Here is a 20,484-nt window from a genome sequence, read left to right as displayed (position 1 = left end):
GGTCTCCCAAGGCACAGTTGCGTCATTTATCTGGAGCACTGTCCACAGAGGCTCCGACCACAGGATCAGTTTTTGTTTGCTTGTTTAAGCATCCCTCTACCGTCATTCATCTCACTGATCTGAGGAACTGTATGGTGGAGCGAGTGGACATTGTTTGCTTGTTTTCTACTCTTATGGAATCTGCATGATTTCTTAGGATTGGCAGTCGATCCAGAACAGAAGCTGAGGAAAAAAGTTAAAAGGCCTGGGGCTTTTGCCTGACAGGCTGCCAGAGAATCTCAGAAACGAGAGAGACAGAGAGAGCACGGTGGGACTGGGTCACTTATCTGTCCAAAAACCACTACAGCTCCATGGATCATGTACTTGCACTTTCCCAGTCCATACGCTGTGTGCAACGAGACCTGAAATACAGCAGTAACATTGAACAAATCTCAACAAAGAAACCGTCTATTGACCAAAACCACAATTCTGCGTTCCAGGACTATTTTGATAACCAAAGAAGCAAATAAAGTGTGTTGCGAGGTTCACTGGTGTTATGCTCCAGCCCCTAAACCAAGGCTCTTTTGCCGCCTATTAAGTTGTGACACATTCTTCCATTGCTTCATTTGTAACATCTGCCCTAGTCTGCTCCTCTTCTCCGTGGCCCTGGGTAAACGAACGGGTGGGCGGCCCACTGACGCCCTCTGCGCCCCACGGGTGAGCAGGGCACAGCAAAATGGCTGCCCTCGCCAGCTCGCTGATCCGGCAGCGAAGGGAAGTGAAGGACCCCCAGGCCAACCGCCAGGTCACCAACAAACGCAAGCCCTGCCCCAAGAGCAACAAGTCACTTTGCCAGAAACAGATCCTCATTCTCATCTCCAAAGTCCGACTTTGTGGCACCCGAGGGAGAAAGTTAGAAAAAAGACCAGGTGAGTTCCTCAAAAACACTTGATTTGCAGAGTTTGTTTAAATTGTATTCATCTTATACATACTTTTCTAACACCATCCAGTTGCATTAGCAAGAAATGTATTGCACATGCACATGGGAATATTCACTTATAAGCAGGCTTACATCGTTCAGTCTTCAAAGCTTGTGTAGATATTGTGTAGTTGGTTAATTTGTGCTGGGCTTCGTTGTAATCCTTCAGATCATTTCGCGGCATGTCTCACTAGTGCTTTTGACATCACCTGTTAATTTATGAGCACCCGACTAGCCTGACACACACCACGATCCCTCACACGCACATAAAAACGTCATAGCATCATTTACAATGAGATGTTCCTGCCTCCCCCCCTTTTGCACCCCCCTTCCGTACCTGTGTTTGTGTGTTTTTAGGGGTAACATTTTTCGGTAATAAACCTCACTGACACATTTGCCCTTTAGTATGAAATTACATCGGTCAAATGAAGATCTAGATCTTGGCACTGGTCATTATAAAGCAGACATGTGTCAATTTATGGACTATGCTCATGGCGAGCTGTAAAACTATCGGAAAACCCTGATCCTAACCTTTAACTTCTTAAGGAAATTCCACATGGCCAGTCAGCGATTTCTTTTTTCATAATTTATTAAAATATTGATGTCGGAGATTCTGTGAGCCTGTGACTATAGTGTATACTTTGGGTTAATACATGTTTCGCTTAGATATGCAATATGAGTAACCGTGCTCATAAACAGCTGTTTAATCTCTAGCCCCGCTTGAAATGAATAGATGCTTGGACCTGAAAACGGTATTCCTCACATCACCACTTAACAAGCCAATTAGCACAACAGAACTGATAAAGTGTATAGTTAACTTATTGCCAGTTTTGTTTAGTCAAACCCACATAATTGATCATTTTCAGGTAAAATACCTTACAAATGGTTTAATTATATGCTTGCCTCTGTTTATTGAGCTGAGATGACATTTCAGCTTAAAAAGATAGAAGAATGAAAATGAAACAGAATAATGGATCCCTCATGATGTATTTTATTAAATCAAGTGCAGTTAAGTCAGCTTTATGAAATGCTAGATTTGTCTCCTTGACATAAATGTCAAGGAGACAGATAGGAGAAAGATAATTTGACATTTACATGGAAACTAAAATCAAAATCCTAATTATTTGATATGATATTTGCTTTGGAAACGTGCACAGATGGATTTGTAAAATATGAAACTTTGCCCTTCACAGCAGGGGGAGCTGTAGAGATTGATGAAGTGGAGAAATGCAAAATGAATCTGAGTTTGTGCAGAAGATCGCAGCATGCACATACACGACCCCTCTGGCTTTCTGGTTAAAAGACGGGAAATCTTTTATCACAGTAAATGAGTAATTCAAAAAAATAAACTATATTTTTGAATGCAAAGTACTTGGTATGGCCTGAAGGTATGTCAAATGCAATTTTAAAATAGAACAGTAAGCTCCCGTAAGCACATTTCAAATAGAGATGAAGAACTGTCAGTGAATATTTGCCTTTGTGCTTATGTTGCTTATCTAGAAGTACAGGCAAGCCTTTGATACATAATATTTCTTAACAGGGTTGATTCTGGACTAGACTTTGGTCTAGTGTGAATATTTGTGGTGAGATCAAAACCTGGATCCATATATTCAGTCATTCACAAAGCCGCTCTCTTCAGTGAACCCCATTTGTTCTTCGGGCACGGCCGCATGCATGTCACCACAGTGGGATATTTATGACATGCATGACCCAAGTTAATCATGGTAATCGCCATGGAAACCATACTCCTGTAACGTGGCATCTGCTGCCGCAAAGCGCTTCACGCCAAGTGGTAATTACCTCTATGAAAAATGGTGCCGGTTGGCGGTATTTGGTGCAGTGAAGTAAGAACCGTTTTCTGCCAGTTTGGGGTGGTACTTTATGTATAGCTCACTCTGTTGCATAGAGCTCATGTTCTCTACTTTTGTTACCTTTTGATGGAGAGGATCAAAGACTGCACTTATAGTGTTGCCTTTTCAAAAACACAGTTTTGGCTGTAAGCACAAGACAGGGGGTGCTGCTTAGTGCATACTTCATGAAGTGCTGTCTGGTTCTGTATGCACATTTCTTTTTCTTATTGTGCAGACATGTGAATTCAATTCTATTATCACAGGCATGTAGTGAACTTCTGAATTAAGCAAGCTAATGTAGAAAACAAAATCATGTTTCAGTTACAAGTTGAAAGTGGCATTTTATAGTCTCATTCACTCATATTAGTTGTGGTGCGGATTCGTTGAATTATTTTGTATAAAGAACATGTAAACATAAATACACATAAATATACATTTATTTAAAGGAGCGATGTGGAGATTTTAGCGACATCTAGCAGTGTGGTTGCGAATTGCAACCCTCATTGTAATAGGGAGCAGTCCCCTAAGTTTATAAGAAAATGTATTTATTATCACATATTTTTCTAAATATCTGTTAAAGGGAGGATTCACAGATATAGATCAAATACAGAAATAAATGACATAATCGCTGATATTTCAGGCGGCTGAGGATTTGGGTGTTAATGACATAACAGAGTTAAAAACAGATTTGGTATGTCAGGGGTGAGATTAAGGACAATATCATTAAATAAGTGATGGTGTGCCTATAATGTCTGTCAGATGAAATGAGTTAGATTTTACTCTGGAAACTGAAAAGATCTAAAGCATGTGGTATAAAAATACATAAAAACACATTCTTCCCCAGAACAGGCGATGTACTCGCTGCTGCAAGGGTCCTTTTGCCACAAGAATGTGTGTGTTTGTCCGGCAACAGGAGGACAACAAGTGATTGATAACGGATATTTGTATGCGTTGCGGTATTTGCTGATCGTTAGAGCACTTCATTGTTACTGGGTGATTCATTCGTCCACACAGTCTGCCTCTTATTAACACACTCTGATTCATCAATAACGCTGTCCAGTCCCGCTGTCCTGCACTACAAGCTCTCCATTACAACTTCTAATCTCGCACACTCTGTTTTATTATCTTGGTGTGGGGCATCTTCTCTTATTGTATTGTTCTTCTGCTCCTTCTTCATGCTCTCCTGTGTTTTCTCTTAGCTCGTTTCTTCAAGTCTATGGCTGTAATGCTTTTGGCTGGGTTGGGTTGTTTGTCTTGCGCTGACAGTAGCACAGACAGTCATTCAGAGTGTATAATGGGGAAGTTGTCTGCTCTGCATTTTGGCTATTGTCCTGCTCTTATGGGGCAACTGTAGACGGCTGTTTCAAGCTCATTACACTGCGTGTATGAAGTTATAATTCTTTCTTTTTGTTGTATAGTAGCCCAGGTGACATGTATTCATCTATTATCTTTCTCTCTTCTGCTCTTCATTGTGTGCTCGCAGATTTGCAGCTCTTCTGTAAAGAAGATTACTTTGTAACAAAGTATACGTGTGTGTGTGTGTATACGTGTAGCAACTACACGGTAACATTGAAATCCCAAACTGAGAAAAGAAATGATAAAACATCAAAGGTTCTTGGTTTTAGGGAGCATATTTTAGTTATAACCAAGCCCACATAGAATGCATTGGACATCAGAAGTCCACAGAAAGTTTTGCTTAGTCATCATAACCCAGTCTTCAGAATTCTCATAATCTTATCTGTTTTATATGGATAATCCGATGACCGCTATTTCTTCCCTAAATTTACAGAGTATTAAAAAGCTAGAATTCTCCACCAGGTTTTGTGCGAGCAATATTTGATCACAGTCTTTAATAATTCACTCTTATATGCCATGATGTATTCCTAATAGTGTAAGTTTATAGGATGTGGTGTTATTTTATTGAATGCTGAATCTGTTATTGGGACATGTATTCATGTAAAGGTGGTCTTAAAACAACCCCACAACATTCATTGTAACTTCCCGTGTTTAACATGTCTCCTTCATCGCTCTGTCTTTCTCATTGCCGTATGTTTTTGTCCTGTTTTTTTTGTCCCCCGCTGGAAAAGTAGGTCACTGTCTGGCATTGTCTTGTCTATTGATTGAGTGCTAGATGTTTTAGATCGGGCACATGTGAATTGAACTGGGGTAGAGTCTAGGTAGCATCTTGGCAGGACTTCTTTCTTTGAAAATGTGTGTATGCATTTAAGCGCATCAGCCGTATAATCACATATTTGTGACGGGCAAATCTGCTACTGTGTGCGATAGATCATACGGTACATGTGATTTGAGAATAAACGTGACATCACCAGCTGCTGATAGAGAGAAGCACTGGATAAGCGTGTTGCATTCACATATATACATCCACTCAATCTTTTCAGGCAGATTATGTATTAAAAGATGTCAGAGACACTCAAACACTGACATACAATTACAGTTTTGGCAATTAATGGGAACATATAATCACTTACGGACACCCACTACTTTATACAATTGATCGCAATAAACCATCTTATCTCCTTATTCTATGCATGGCAAGGTAATTCATATTTATAGTTCTTTCATACACTATGCTATCATTCATGGTGGCCACTTCTTTCAATTCTTAAAGCTCCTAAATTATAAATACACTATTAGCCCTAAGCCCTTAGCCTAAAAAGATAATATCATAATATGTGATATGTCAAATTATTATAAGCATTTTATTACTATTCCATTGCTGGGTAACTCATTTTGCCAGTGTTAGCTGTCAATGACAAATAATTCAATCCAGGTGGAGATGGTATAGACAACAAGCTTCTGTTGCTCACTGTAGAGAATTGCATTGCCAAATGTTCAGTGCAAGGATACACACATACTGATAAACTGTTTGACTTGAATGCAATTTATCAGTAAGTATTTGCCAAATACATATATGCAAATGAAATGCTCTCTGGGTATACTGATGTTTTTGCAGGTGACATTCGACTTTATGATGTCTAGGTAACAGAGCATGGCATCTGTTCAAGGGTTCCTCCAGTAAATGTTGGTGGGTCAGGACTAGCCTTAAAAGTCGTGGGCACAATGTGTTGGAAGTCATTAAGGGACAAAATCATTGATATCTTCCACACAAGGTTGCTGTTTTGAAACTACAGCAAGTGCAAGCGAGGTGTTAAAGACATCTGTGGGGACATCCGTCAGCTGGGTCTCACACTCCTTCAGCACCCTGCCAGCAATACCATCACATTTTGGGTTTGTAGTTGGATTGCACATCGTTGAAATACCAGTTTAGACATTTATCCCTCTGACATTTAGTTTAAATGTCTGGCTGTGTGAAGCCATTATTATATTACATAATCCATACACTTGTACATTTAGATTGCTTACTGTATTCAATGTACATATTCCAGAAAGCACAGGCCTGCTGAAACTGTTCCCATGATGATTTAGTTATTGTGGTTTACATGCAGTGATCAACAAAGAGCGGTGCTCAGAATGACTCAGGCGTGAGCAGCTGAGGATTCTGTATGGGACCCGGATGCTGTTCCAATATTATCCCAAAAGCCCAATGCAAGGTTTTGTCTTTTGTCACAGGGACAGAGACATGCTGATGGAATTCTTTGGTCGTTGTGTGTTGTGTGACGTGTTTGGATTCTCTTGATATGACCTTTCCTGCAAGACTCGCTGAAGGACCATGGCAGAAGTCACGCACACACAGAAACTCACTGAGCGCATAATGTAACTAATGTAACTCAACACAAGATGACCAACCTAACAAGAGCGCAGGCATAAACAATTTAAAGCATTAGTACGCACACACAAAGACACCGAGAGCATGTTTCCTTTAAAGGTGCAGTGTAACTCAACCCAACAGCTCAGTAAAAGAACAGACGTCATTCAGTTTGAGGGTAAACACACACACACACACACACACACACACACACACACACATTTGGTTACCACATTGTAGAACCTGTACCCATTAGCTCAAGTGGCTGATAAGATCACCTGTACTGTTTCAAACATAAGGAGCAAAATTACATTTTCATTACTCATGGCTATCAGATAGTTTTTTACTTTAATGATGTTTTTCTAAATCTCAGAGGTGCAGATAAAGTGAATTAGGACTACGGATGGTTGATTCCTCGCACATACTGTAATGTAAACAACTTCCTTAATGATGCTTGTTATATTGACCGGCCTTAACTCGAATACCTAGATTTATGCACATGAACAAAACCTGCTTAGCACCTTCCCAAAAGCCCAGAATCCCCTTTAAAAATTCTTTCTTTTGTGTTCTGCAGAAGAAAAAAGTCATACAGATTTGAAATGACAAGAGGGTGAGTAAATGATGACAGCATTTTCTTTTTTTGGTGAACTATAACTTTAACACACACAGACACAACTCATACATTTAGAGCACAGTGTCCTTAAACAGCAATGTCCTTGTGTTCCAGTGAGGTGTTAGGTTGTGTAGCTACTGAGTCCCGAGTTAAATCCCCTCCTGGATCAAATATACGAGCGTAGAAACAAAGACACACATGCTCACGCACAAAAACACTTGCAGGGAATTCAATTGTTGATCACAGCAGAGAGAGTTCACACCTGCTGGGCTGTTAATCTCTGTCTCTGATGTGTTTTTGACTGTGCTTCTTTGAAAAATTCTTACGTACACATCTCACTCTAAAGGTTCAATAACAGGTGTGTTCGCGAGCGGGAAATAATTATTTTTATCGTACGTACACACGCAGAAGGCACACACTCAAATAGGGTAACTGGAGTTGCATATGTGAGTATGTCTCAATCGTTCAATCGTCGTGCGTGTCCTTGTCGATATCAATTTAATCAGATAGACTTTTTGCTTCCTCAGATCCTCCCAGAGATCTTAGTTGCATTTTATTTAAGAATCAACTCAGTTTCAAATGTTTTTCCATAAAATGGATTAAAAGTACAAATAGAAACATGGGACAATTATTAAAATACATTAAAGGGATAGTTCACCTAAAAATTACTCATCACACTCTCTTCATTTCAAAGCTGTGTGACTTTTTAGTTGGTGACCAAATGACGGTGGTACCCTTTAACTTGCATTGGCTTTGTGACCATACATTAGAAGTCAATGGGTAACTCAATTGTTCGGTTACCACACTGGGCTCTGCAGAATAAAGAAAGTCATACAGGTTTCAAATGACAAGAGGGTATGTAAATGATGACAGCCATTTTTAGGATGAACTATCCCTATTAAGCAATCTAAATAATGTTTAATTGAAAGTGTAAAAATGCAGAAAGTTTAGGTTTAGGGTGAAAGTTATGCTGACAGATAGGTCATGAGGTCTTTATTTTTTCTCCAGGAAAACATTTAAAGATATCTTTCTTGAAATAAGAGGAATGCATGGAGAATACAGCATAGATATGAACTAACCTTCCATGCACAGTCACATATAAAGACAAGACGTGTGTATTGATCTCAGGGGAAATAAGCAGCCATTGCCATTACTGTAGACCATGGGCGGAGCTAGGCCCACCCAGTCAGAGCCAAGAAATGTATCCATTATTTATTAAATAGATTAAATATAGCAATACAAAAGATGCCATATTTTGTAAAGCATGCAGACATTTTCCTGAGGCAGACAACGAGTTTACTTTCACAAGAGACGTTTATAGAAATTGGAATCGCCTCCGACAGGCCTGTAACAAACCGCACAAAGTTGCGCTGACTTTTGACGCATACATGGAAAGCCATACACCGCAAAGCCGTGGGTCCGTGATAAATCAGCTGCACAGTGATGCCGTTTCATTTGTTGAGCGAAGTTTAGTGAATTGCATTTGACGCCACAATGGGACAGAACACCGGTCCATACATTTTTCTTAAACATTACTCCGTTTGAAAGGGTAATGCGAATTACTCCAGCCCACCCGCAATTTTACAGACCCACCTATCATCTACATTCTGTATCCGCCTCTGCTGAAGACTCTTGGGGTTAATACCTTTTAGAATTTATAGATACAGCCTGCAGTAAATATGAATCTGTTAATCATTTTTAAATGATGAAAGTATTTCTCACTTAATAATACTTGTGACTTAAAGTTGAATGAAAAATGTGAATGGCTCATGCCTTTTTTCTCTAAAAGCAGTGTTAAGTTTCCACCAACCCTCAGAATAAAATGGATTTTTTATACTGTTCTTTAAAACTGTGTGAATTCCCCCTTCACATTTAAAACGAGGATGCTTACTCACAGGCTTATGTTTGCTCTTGGGTCCAATATTGTGGGCACTTACCCTTCTTTAAACAACAGCCTCTCACAAAGCACTCTGTGCTTTAATGTGCTGTGCAAACTTTTAAGGTTGGACCAGCGTTTTGCGTGATCAGGGACATTGTTAAAAATAAACTTGCTTTTTTGTTTGTGACATTACGCAGAGCCATGTGTGCTTCCACTCTTCCAGGCAGAACACATATGAGGTTGAAGGTTTGATAATGGTGCCTTGCTCAAGGGCCCTTTCAGTCATGACCTGCTGGGCACTGAGATTAGAACCGGCAACCTTCTGATCACAAGACACACGCTCTAACCATTAGGCCACAGCTGACCAAAGTAGGTTGAAGTAGGTTGATCAAAGTCTATTTCCATGAACATTTATATTTAGTCATTTAGCAGACGCTTTTATCCAAAGCGAATTACAAATGAGGTAAACAATAGAAGCAATTGGACCAACTTAAGGACAACAAAAAGCAAAAGTGCAGTAATACTGGTCTCATATGGCCTAGCACAGTATAAAAAGCTAAGCTTAGCTTATATATATATATATATATATATATATATATATATATATATATATATATAGAAAGAGTAGAGAAGAAATAGAAGCCAGAACTGATCGGTCAGATGGAAGAGATGTGTTTTCATCCGATTCTTAAAAATGGCTACAGAATCTGCAGATCTTGTAGCAGTGGGCAGATCATTCTAAAAATGTGGAACAGATCCAGAGAAGGTACGTGAGAGTGATTTAGCATATCGGTGATAGAATAAGCCATGTTTCCGAATGACAGGACCTAAGGATGTTGTGTGTATGGAAAAGAGCAACGGTCCAAACACTGAGCCCTGATGCAACCTTCTAAGATGTTGGGACTCAGAGACATCACCTCTCCAGGATATTCTAAATGACATACCTGAGTGGCAATACTTGAACCATTGTAGCACCATTCCAGAGACACCCATTGCCTTGAGGATCAACAGGAGGATGTGGTGGTTAACGGTGTCAAAGGCAGCAGATAGATCCAGTAGGGTTAGTACAGATGATTTAGAGGCTGCTCTTGCCAGTGTCAGGGCTTCAATGACTGACAGCAGTGCAGTCTCTGTGGAATGACCGATCTTGAAATCAGACTGGTTGATGTCCAGGAGGTTATTCCGCGTGAGAAAGTAGGAGAGCTGGTTAAATACAATGTGAAAAAAGGGAGGAGAGATACCGGACTGTAGTTATCTAACAGTGCAGGATTTAAAGTGGGTTTCTTCAGTAACATGGGCCTCTTTGAAGACTGTGGGTAATGTACCAGTGGTTAGAGACGAGTTGATAATGTAAGTCAGAGCAGGGGCAACCGCTGGAAGGTTTGGCCTGTAGGAGATGGGTAGGGCTGGGATCTAGCGGGCAGTTAGTTGGGTGGTTAGAAAACATGACCTTGAAAACGTCATCTTCAGATAATATAGAGAATGAAGGGAGTGGGCATGTGTCGGGGGTTTGGGCGTGTTCAAGAGGCGGCGGCAAATAGAAAACTGACTGCCAGTGGTCGTTTTTATTTACGAAGAAAGACGCAAAATCATCAGCTGTTAAGTCCGATGGCGGTGAGGGGGCAGGCAGGCAAAGAAGAGCAAAGAACGTTTATAGATAGTACGAGAGTCAGGCAAGTTGTTGATTTTAGAGTGGTAGTACTGAGTTTTCGCAGAGGAGACATTATAAGAGAAAGAAGAGACTGATAGAGACTTTAGATTTGCACTACATTCTCTCAGCAGACCTGAGTATCCAACAGAGAGAGCTGTTTAGAGTGAGGGAGCGTGGCTGCAGAAGATAATTGGGTGGGAGAGAGTGTTTGTAGGTAGCGCCAGAATGGTATCAGTGCTGAAGCGTGTGTAGTGTCTGGAGAAGTTAGGTCGAGATCAAGAGTGATGAGGAAATTATTCGACGTGTTTAGCGGGGTGACCTGAGAGTGATGAGTGGTGCATTAGCATGTGTAGATAAGATCTAGTTGATTACCAGACTTACGTGTTGCTGAAGTGGGAACTCGCTTGAGGTTGTGCCAAGTCATGACACTCGTGCCACCTCCAAGCAGCTATTTCAGTGACCTGTATACTAGTATTCCTGTCTACCTGAATGGAGAAAGACAGATTTTTCTGAAGTTGCTGACAAAAATCACAATTAAATAGGATATTTCTGACCAGCAAATAAATCTGACATAAACTGTACCATAACTTTTGTTTCCTGAAATAGCAGTAAAAACACTTTTTTGCTACTGTGCATGCACACTGGTAGAGTCCTGACCCAGAGAATCATCATCGTCTTTATTGATTGAAGATTGGATTTTTTTACTGGAAGGCAGGACTTCCTTTGCTAGAGTGACCATTGAGTGTAGCATTCCATTCCCACTCATAGTCAGTGGCACATCTTGTTATATTTCTATTATCTTTGGGTCAGTCCAAATACTAATTTACATCGTTGTTAAATCTATAAAGAGTTTCTAACAGAGAGACTTAAAAAAGTAGACCTATTAGTAGGGCTGGGAAGGTCACTTTTCACATGTATTTCACTACAGAATACAAAACATATGCTTTAAATAGTGATCTGTAACGTATTTCGTATTGTAACTAAATCAAAGTACTTTCGAATATTTTGGAATACTAAAAAGGTACAGTACACAAAGGGATCACCAAACAGAGGACTTGGTTTTACTCTGCTTATTATTTTAAACAACATCAGTTTTACAGTTTTCGCCAATTAGACATTATAGTCCACAATTCTAAGAAAATAAGTCAGAATTATGAGTTATAAACAAAAAGACAAAATGTCACAATTACCTAAAAATTACTTAAAGGGAACCCATTGTATAGAGAGATATATGGCTTAATGCATTGTAACAGCCTTAAACTACTAGCATTTGTCGTTGGAAACACATAAAATATTTTGAATGCTTAAAAAAACCTAAATGTAATACTCATATTATCCTAAGGAGGCCACCGTGTTCTTTTTCGATGACGTAAAATGCTTGCATGCACAGCTAGGCAGCCAAACTTAACACAGACACACTTATCAATTCTTCAGTAAATATAAGGTTCTGTAGGATAATATATATATATATATATATATATATATATATATATATATAATGCTAAAATAAGAACGAAAGGAAAAAAGACGCTATTTTGAGTATTTTCATTCATTTTAATATTGTTTGTCAGAAACAATACAAACATGCATATTAATAATCAAAATAATTTCGAATTTATTATATACACTATGTTTTAGCCATTATATAATGCATTTTATCCAGATTTTGACTTTTTATGTTCATTTATCAACATCAGTATAGCCTAAAGTTATTGTCTTCTCTCCCTCGGTCATTTGCTGACGGGGGCTAATATTCACGTGTGTGGTAATAGAGAACAAATAACCAAACCGCAAGCATCTTATAATTGTGTTTATCATTATATTCTCATAATGTATAAAGTATACGATTATGGTGGATGCTGATGTCTTAAATAGTCTTAAATGTCTTAAAGGTGGTAGTTTAAAGCTAAAATGCACGCTTACCTAGAACAGACGCTTACTGCTACTGAATGCGTTCTTCTTTTATGGCTGGCTTGTGTCAAGAGGTCAGACCACTACCTACTGTCCCTGTGTGTTTATATCTCTGATCTTATGTTTTACGTGTCATATTTTACTGTTATATATGGAAAACTTGTGGGCTTCGCAGTTGCGAAAGAGAACAGGTTTAAGTTGCAACCATTTGATTTTGACGCAAAAAAATGGCGGCCTTCAAGGAAAACATTTTTTTCAAAGTTTATGAATACTGTCACAGTTACACAGTTTTTTAAATCAAGAAACTACGATCACACTTATTCAGGAGAGTACTAAATAATATTAGCATGCATTTACTTTGAACCCAGATCACTCTTATATTGGTAAAATTAATCACATTTTGTGTATTCAGGGAAAGTTTGTTCATTTGCATATTTATTTTACTTTATTATTTATTAAATTGACAGCTATTTAGCTGCTCCAGTATATTAGCTAGTATTATAATAATAGCATCATGCACATTATGCTCTCATGAATGCGTATTGGAGACAAGAGGGAAAATCGCTAAATAAAACGCTGGTAGTTGTGTTGCTGTCTATTGGGGCTCAGAAAGCTAGTGGATTTCATCAAAAATATCTTAATTTCTGTTCTAAAGATGGACAAAGTTATTATGCTTGTCCAACATGAGGTTGAATAATTAATGACAGAATTTTTATTCTGTGGTGAAATATCCCTAAAAAACATTTACCCGATCTGACTTTACTCCAGGGAACCTTTAATGATTCAATGGCATGTTGTGAGCCGAATTAATTTGTACTGTAGTACTGTAGTTCATCTTTACATGTGATATTACGTCATTTTTTTGCTCATGATACAATAATAATTCATGACATGCATTAGCTATTGCTGCATAAATAAATGCATTACTAAATACTGATTTTGCGCTGTTACTGTATTACCATGTTATGTATTACTGTATTAGCTTGTTATAGAAACCATCATTTCTATATATAAACCATTTTAACTGCTGTAACTGCCAGGATTCACATGATCCAGTATGTTCACGTGTAGAAGTGGTTTCAGTTTAGATTTAGGTGTTGATCTGACAAAGATTATGTGTTTTCATTTATTAACATTTGAATGGGACAAATTATGCATTTTCGTAATGTACATTACAATTACGCATTTGGCAGAAATACATAGCATTATCCTTTACATTTGTTGCGAAGTATGTGCAATCCCCTGGGATCAAACCCACGACCTTGGCGTTGTTAGCACCATGCTCTTACCATTGAGCTACAGGAAAGCTATGTAATACAATTATTACAATAATATTTACAAATCATATTATCAACATAATAATTTCACTTACATTTTTTAGAAATTACTTGCTGCAGTGAATTCCAATGTTTCCTTGTATTTCTTATCCTTTTTTTATTAGAGCTGGCATGGAGCATTGAATAGAAAAATCCTCTTTTGTCATATGGGTTCTTTGTAACTTCCTAAAAATCTTGAAACATTTACTTTATTTCCAGATTCAGAATGCCAGATTTTTAGTGTGGTTTTGGACTGGAATACCTGTCTGTGTCATTAGAAAGAGAGTGCCAACACCTGAAATAACTCTTTCTTTTTCATTTTCATTTTTGGTTGGTTTTAAAAAGTTGTATTGTTGTGTGTGTCATTGAGTATTTACTGCTTTTTCTTTTTGTTTAATTAAAATCCTTTGTGAATAATTTAATCTAATTTTGATTTACATCCTGCCAACGGTTTAAAGCATTCATAAAATTCCCATGACTCCTAAATGCTTCCCTTTTGTCCCTGGCTGTATTGTTCTCACTTCATCTTTCCAGCAATGTCTGGAAAGTTAGTTGGCAGATTGCAGCTTCATTAGGTTAAGTCTCTCTCTCTCTCTGTCTCTCTCTATCTGTCTCTAAACACGCTTACCTGTCATTAATCTGATTTCTGACTCTCTTTTTCTTAAAATGAAGGCATCAGTATGTGTGCTAGGACCCCTGAGTTGTGTTTATGCTGACTCAACATACATTCACTTATAATTCAGAATCCACTTAGAAACTTGTTCACAGAGGCTGGATTTCATCTAATTGCATTGCGATGTGTCTGCTGATGGGCGTGGCCACTCTGCACTTCCAGGGAATCCATAGTCAGCAGAAAGTGTTATAGGAGGACGACAGAGAGACAGGGGAAGACATGGCCCGGCCAGGACCAGTGTCTCTGTGGGAGAACAAAGTGTAATTAAAATACTTTTAATGGATCTATTAATGAATGGAACATCCAGAAGTCTGTCTGTGTGTGTCTGTGCACACTCAGCATCTGCTAACCACTTTAATCTCATGTGGTTTCTGCATAGATGAATATGCAAGAGTACATTTTCCAAGAGTGTTACAGTTTTCTCTTTTTATTACGCTAACAATTAAAATCCAATTAACGCTTTGCACGCATCACTATTCAGTAATGTGGTCGATTTTTGACGCCTGGTGGCAATTTGAATTTACTGACTCATAGTTTTCGAAGATTTATCTCACACTTTTCGTGGAAAAGTTATAGAGTGTTATGGTAAGCGATAGTGTGTCAGATGTGTAAGTCATTTCTCAGTGGCACCTACAGCGCGTACAAGGACTTAAGAATTATGTTCTTGCTGTGACATTGTCTTAGAAAAATATCACGCTGACAGAGAAAAAGGCATGCATGGGAACGATTTATAAAGCGTGGTGGACATATTATTATTTATGAGCCAGATTTAAAAGCAGTGCTGGACTGGTAATCTGGCATACCGGGCAAATGCCCGGTGGGCCGACGCACTTGGGGGCCGATATAATATAATATTATATTTTTTTAATCGGCCAACGACCGGCCCATAAAGCAGGGACAGCGGCCCATTGGTTCATTTTCCATACTGACACTGGGCAGGCCCAATCATCTCTTAACAGACTCCACCCCCCAGTTTCTCGTGTCAGATGCAGTCAGTGTCTTATAGAGTGTTCACACCAAACGCAGTAAATCGTGCTATTAGCGTTTAGTTGGACGCTTGAACATTTTGCTTTTACTCGCTTCAATTCGCGTCATGGAGGGGCTTCTGTCAGGCGGCGCCCGTCTAATTGCGAAATGGCGGACAGCTGCGCATTATGTGCTATGGAAGGCTGAAGAACGACGTAGACTCGTTCGGCGCCATGTCTGGGTCCATCAAATCCTTCAGAGGCGCAGTCCTTCATTGTTGTTTCGGATTCCTGCCTCCGTTCGCTATGTCATAATCACGTCCCTACTAGAGCAAGCTCCTGGTTCGTAAACGCGGCGTGAGTTTTTACCAAAGTTCAGATTTTTCAACTCGCGCGAACTATGGGAAGCCAAATAATCCAAAAGAGGGACGAGACAGCGGGTATTACAGAGCTTGCGCCGCGCTGACATGTCATCTGCGCGATTCAATCGCCCAGCCAGCCGCCTCCTTGTCAGCGCACACGTTATTTAAACAGCGCAAACCGTACACTCAAATGTACAATAAAGAAACCCCTCATTCCTTAAAAACATTTACATTTGTTTACATTTACACAAGCCTATCAGTTTTTCCCTACAGAAGACAAAGGAAATCAGGATGAAATGCATAATTTTTTTTATTATTATCTTTAATAGTGTACAAGTAAACGGTAGTGTTTTGCATCGATACTTTGAAGAACTGCACATATGTATAGACTCTACACTATAGAGGCTACGGAAAGACCTGTACAAAGCAGAAACTTCAATGACTTCCAATGTCGTAGTCTTGAGGAGCACGCCAACCTCCTGGAAATTATATAGGACAGTTTACATGTTCAGGTAATTTATTTTATTATTGTAGTACGTTTTGCGCCTAGCCATTTTACCTCAACTATTTATGTTAATAATAGCAGAGGTTTATGGGTAAAATGTAAATGAGTGGCGCCAAATGAACATTGTATATGTTTTAATTGGTCAGTGCAGCGGATTGGTTGGTGCCACGCTGCCCATCGGTTGGCGATAGGAAATTGAATCGCGCAGATGACATGTCAGCGCAACGCGAGCTCTGTAATACCCCGCTGTCTCATCCCACTACTGGATAGTTTGGCTTCCCTTACTAACGCTCAATTTGGGCGAATCACACCACAAGTAGGTATAGGTCTATCACCAGGGAATCAGTCAAGAGAGAGTGAGTACACTGGTCCACTTGCACTGGTACACTGGTCCATGGCACTTAGTTCTCAGCTTTGTAGGTTTTTGGGGGAATGGAACAGTAGATATGCATATCTACAGGGACCGCAAGGATGGTGTACTGGTTGGTTGTGTCCGACCCATTGTGGTGGGCCGGTCTGAGTAAAAATGCCATGGCCCTTTTTTTGTCCGAGTCCAGCCCTGTTTAAAAGTATAAGGTGACAGAACATTCACAATCACTTGACTGCTTTTGACGATATAAAAATAATTACAGTATATACTCACTTATTTCATTATTGGACCGCCAACTGCATGTCATTTCAACACAGGTTGGGCAATGCTTCTATTTGGTTTTAAAGGTAATCATAACGTACATGGCCGGCTACAAAATTGCTGTTAGTTCCAAAAAGAGAATATATAAAAAATTGAAATCATTTGGTGGGGTTGCTTTACAGTGTTTATTCTATACTTTCAAAAATGGTAAAAAAGGTGTCAAGATATACATTTACATTAGCCCATGTTGGCCAATTATTGAACTGTTGGTAGTGACCGAAACGGTTTTCTCGCTTACAGCTTGCCATCTGCTTGTGTCCTCTAATTCTCCATTAGCTTCTTTCAAGGTCAGCGGTTATAGGTAAACATGTCACCTGAAATATAAATGCCTTTTTTTAACAGCAGGTCACCCTGTCATTGTTCCTAACACGTTCTTAAGCTGCGATTTGCCATATAAATGTCGAGTAAAGGGAGGAAGTGAAGGATGTATTTGTGTGTGCATATGGAGGGTTAGCATAGCGGTTGCAAGATATTGGCACGGGAATAAAGACACATTTGCTTTTACATATTATTTAGATTATCTTACCAATGTAAAAAGTCAGTTTAAAATATGAGTGCTTCTCTTTGTCTTTCCTTTCAGTAAAAAAGCACTTTTTACCCATACTTACCAAACCCATGGGGATCGAGTAAGGTGCTCTTCTGTCACACTGCACTTTCACCTTTGTGTGCTTAACTTTTATTTTTATTCTGTACTTTCGGTGCCTTTGTTGATTGTTACTTGTCTTGTAACCTTACTTGTGTACTGGAAGCTTCTGTAACCAAGACAAATTCCTTGTGTGTTTAAGTACACCTGGCAATAAAGCTTGTTCTGATTCTGATTCTGAATTAGTTGTGTTTTTGTCCAGACTTTCAAGACTGCAATTTTCCATTGATAACCCTTTTTATCATTACATGTAGTCAGGAACGAGCCTTTGAAAGGCTGCCAGACAGTTTCAAAGGGGGTTTCCAGATCCCCTCAAGGCTGCTCAGGGCTTTCTATAGACTTAAGGAAATCCCTTTTCCTTCTGCGGTCTGAAGAGATTTATTTGAGAAATAACTGGCATCCCAGATTCTGCATTACTGCAGTGAATCGATGCAAAGGTGGCAGCAATGAATGAATTTCCTTTGAGGAGAGTGTGAATAAGAGCGAGAAAGATGGGAGTGGGGGCACAGGGGGAAGCCTCTGCACGTGTGTGTGTGTGCAGTCTCCGCAGGGTGTGTTCTCATCATGTCTAAATGAGTACAAGTAGTGTGAATAAATGCAGCGCGGTGTTATCACGCCTTCGTGGGATAACTAAGTGATAACTCCAACAGATTCATAAATGATTCAATTCAATATTCTTTCACTGTTCTGTAAATATATCAAGCACACACATATTATTTGTATCAGTAATGAACAAAAGAGTGAAAATATGTGTTTTCATCTTTCTTTTTTCTTTTCTGTCTTAATAATCAATTACAGCCAAACAAACAGGCCAGGAGAGACACGAGATGTGTTGTGTTCTGAGACTGCCACAAGCGCCCAGTAGACGGAAACAATAAGTAACAAATAAGATTAATTAAAAAATATCGACATGAGATTAGACTGAAGGCTGTTGGTTTAGAAGATATGATTACAGACTGACCTACAGTGAGAGGATGAGATAAAGAGAGATAATAAAGAAGAAAAAGAAAGAGAAAGGGTCAAGATGAGGAGATAACCTGCTGGAGATAAGGACAAGCAGACTGAAAGAGAGAGAGGGCCTTTAGCATGTAGAAGAGTTGAAGGACACGGAGAAACTCCAAGACAGCAATGAAAGTAAAAGAAAACAGAATAAACTGAACATGATATTACAACAACAAAACTGCATACTTTCCTTTTTTATTATATAGTATGCTTTTCTGTTAGTGAGGTATGTATCTGTGCATGCTTTTTTATTATTTGAATTATATATTATATTATAACTATATATAATTTTCACAACTCTTATGAAACAAAAATATGCAATTTTTAAAATAATAAAATGCCAAGTGCTTGTGCTATATTTTTATTATATAAAAAATTGGTACTTATTTCTTTATTATATGTTTTCAAAAATATAATAATAACAATAATATATATATATATATATATATAAACATATTTTTCCATATATACATATACACTAATTCCTAAAATATATAAACTAGTATGCTATAAATGCAATTTTTTGTCATCCCGGTTTGTTTCTGCATTTGCAGATTTTCCTTCAACATTAAATGCAATTTTTGTGCTTTAGGGTTCTTTTCCATTATTGGATGTTCATTACAAGTGAAGGGAACTCTCTTTTGTTACCACATTAAAGCAGACTGCATGTTTTGATGTCGCTGCATTCTGACATCTCCGGCTGCCTACCCAGCATGTGTTGAGCAAGTTCTAATTTAGTATGTCAAAATCAATTTATGCGCTTGTTCATTAGAGAAGTAGAGCTTACTAACTCAAACTTCTTCAGAAAATGTCAAACTTAAAGGAGCAATGTGGAGATTTTAGCGGCGTCTAGTGGTGAGGTTGCAAATTGTAACCCACGGCTCACTCCACCCTTGCCCCTTCCTTTCGGAGCATGATGGCAGCTGACACAGGGTTGAGATGTTGTGGCGTTTTCGCTATTTTGCGGAAGGAGATAAAGTATTTAAGAATCGCGCTCTGTAGAGCAGTTTGTCTGTTTAGGGTAGAAACAACATTCTAATGTAATAAAAACATTATGCTTCATTATGTAAGATCTTTGAACACCTCTGAAGACATAGTTTTGTATATTATATTGTATTTTTGTGTCAGTAGATCCTCCTAAATATAATGGACCTTCAAGACTCATATTTTGCGTTTATGTCCTGAACAGAAGGAAAACATCCCAGTCACCTAATATCGCTTCTGAATGAGGGATTCAGTAAATTAAAGTGAAGGGATGAGCAAAGGCGCAGCCCGGCTGCTTTTATGACTTCTGACATCACAGCGAGTGGCAGAGAGGCATAAGAACACCTGATTAGCATTGTGTTCATGTCCCACTGCCGTGACTCTGACTGGCTGAGAGAGAGCAAAGGAACATGGGCGAGAAGGAGGCAGAAGGACAGAGCGAGAAAAGAGCCAGCTCAGCAGTTTCAGAGGCCAGAGAACAGAAAAGAAGAGAGGCTGTTGAACCTAGGAGGAGAAAGAAAACACACACACACACCTCATAGGCTAATCGCTTCTCTTTCTCTCTTTTTTATCTCCCTCACTCTTTTTTGTGACTCTCGGTGAGGTTAATAAAGCAGGATGACAGTGTCAGGAGCAACTGTTGTTCTTTTCAGGTAAACTCTACTGTGTCTCTGGACTTTGTGTCTGAGGTTATAACAAGGCAACATGACAGAATACAGCAAGACTCGTCTAGTAAAGAAACTCACATACAGTC

At 39.0% G+C, this 20,484-nt stretch overlaps 1 protein-coding gene across 1 annotated transcript in view; it reads left to right on the top strand.

Annotated features, from left to right (window-relative positions):
* Positions 1-715: 715 nt before the first annotated feature.
* fgf11a (fibroblast growth factor 11a) overlaps positions 716-20,484 on the top strand; it is a gene marked incomplete at both ends in the record, with an annotated part of 48,790 nt that continues 29,021 nt past the window's right edge. The window contains one exon of the mRNA XM_079451445.1: positions 716-908. Coding sequence (XP_079307571.1) covers positions 716-908 — 193 coding nt within the window. The remainder of the gene's footprint in view (positions 909-20,484) is intronic.

The sequence above is a fragment of the Barbatula barbatula genome, assembly GCF_947034865.1.
Source record: "Barbatula barbatula genome assembly, chromosome: 1".
Classification (NCBI taxonomy): Eukaryota; Metazoa; Chordata; class Actinopteri; order Cypriniformes; family Nemacheilidae; genus Barbatula; species Barbatula barbatula.
The sequence above is the reverse complement of the archived record's forward strand: the minus strand, read 5'-3'. Positions and strand labels throughout refer to the sequence as shown.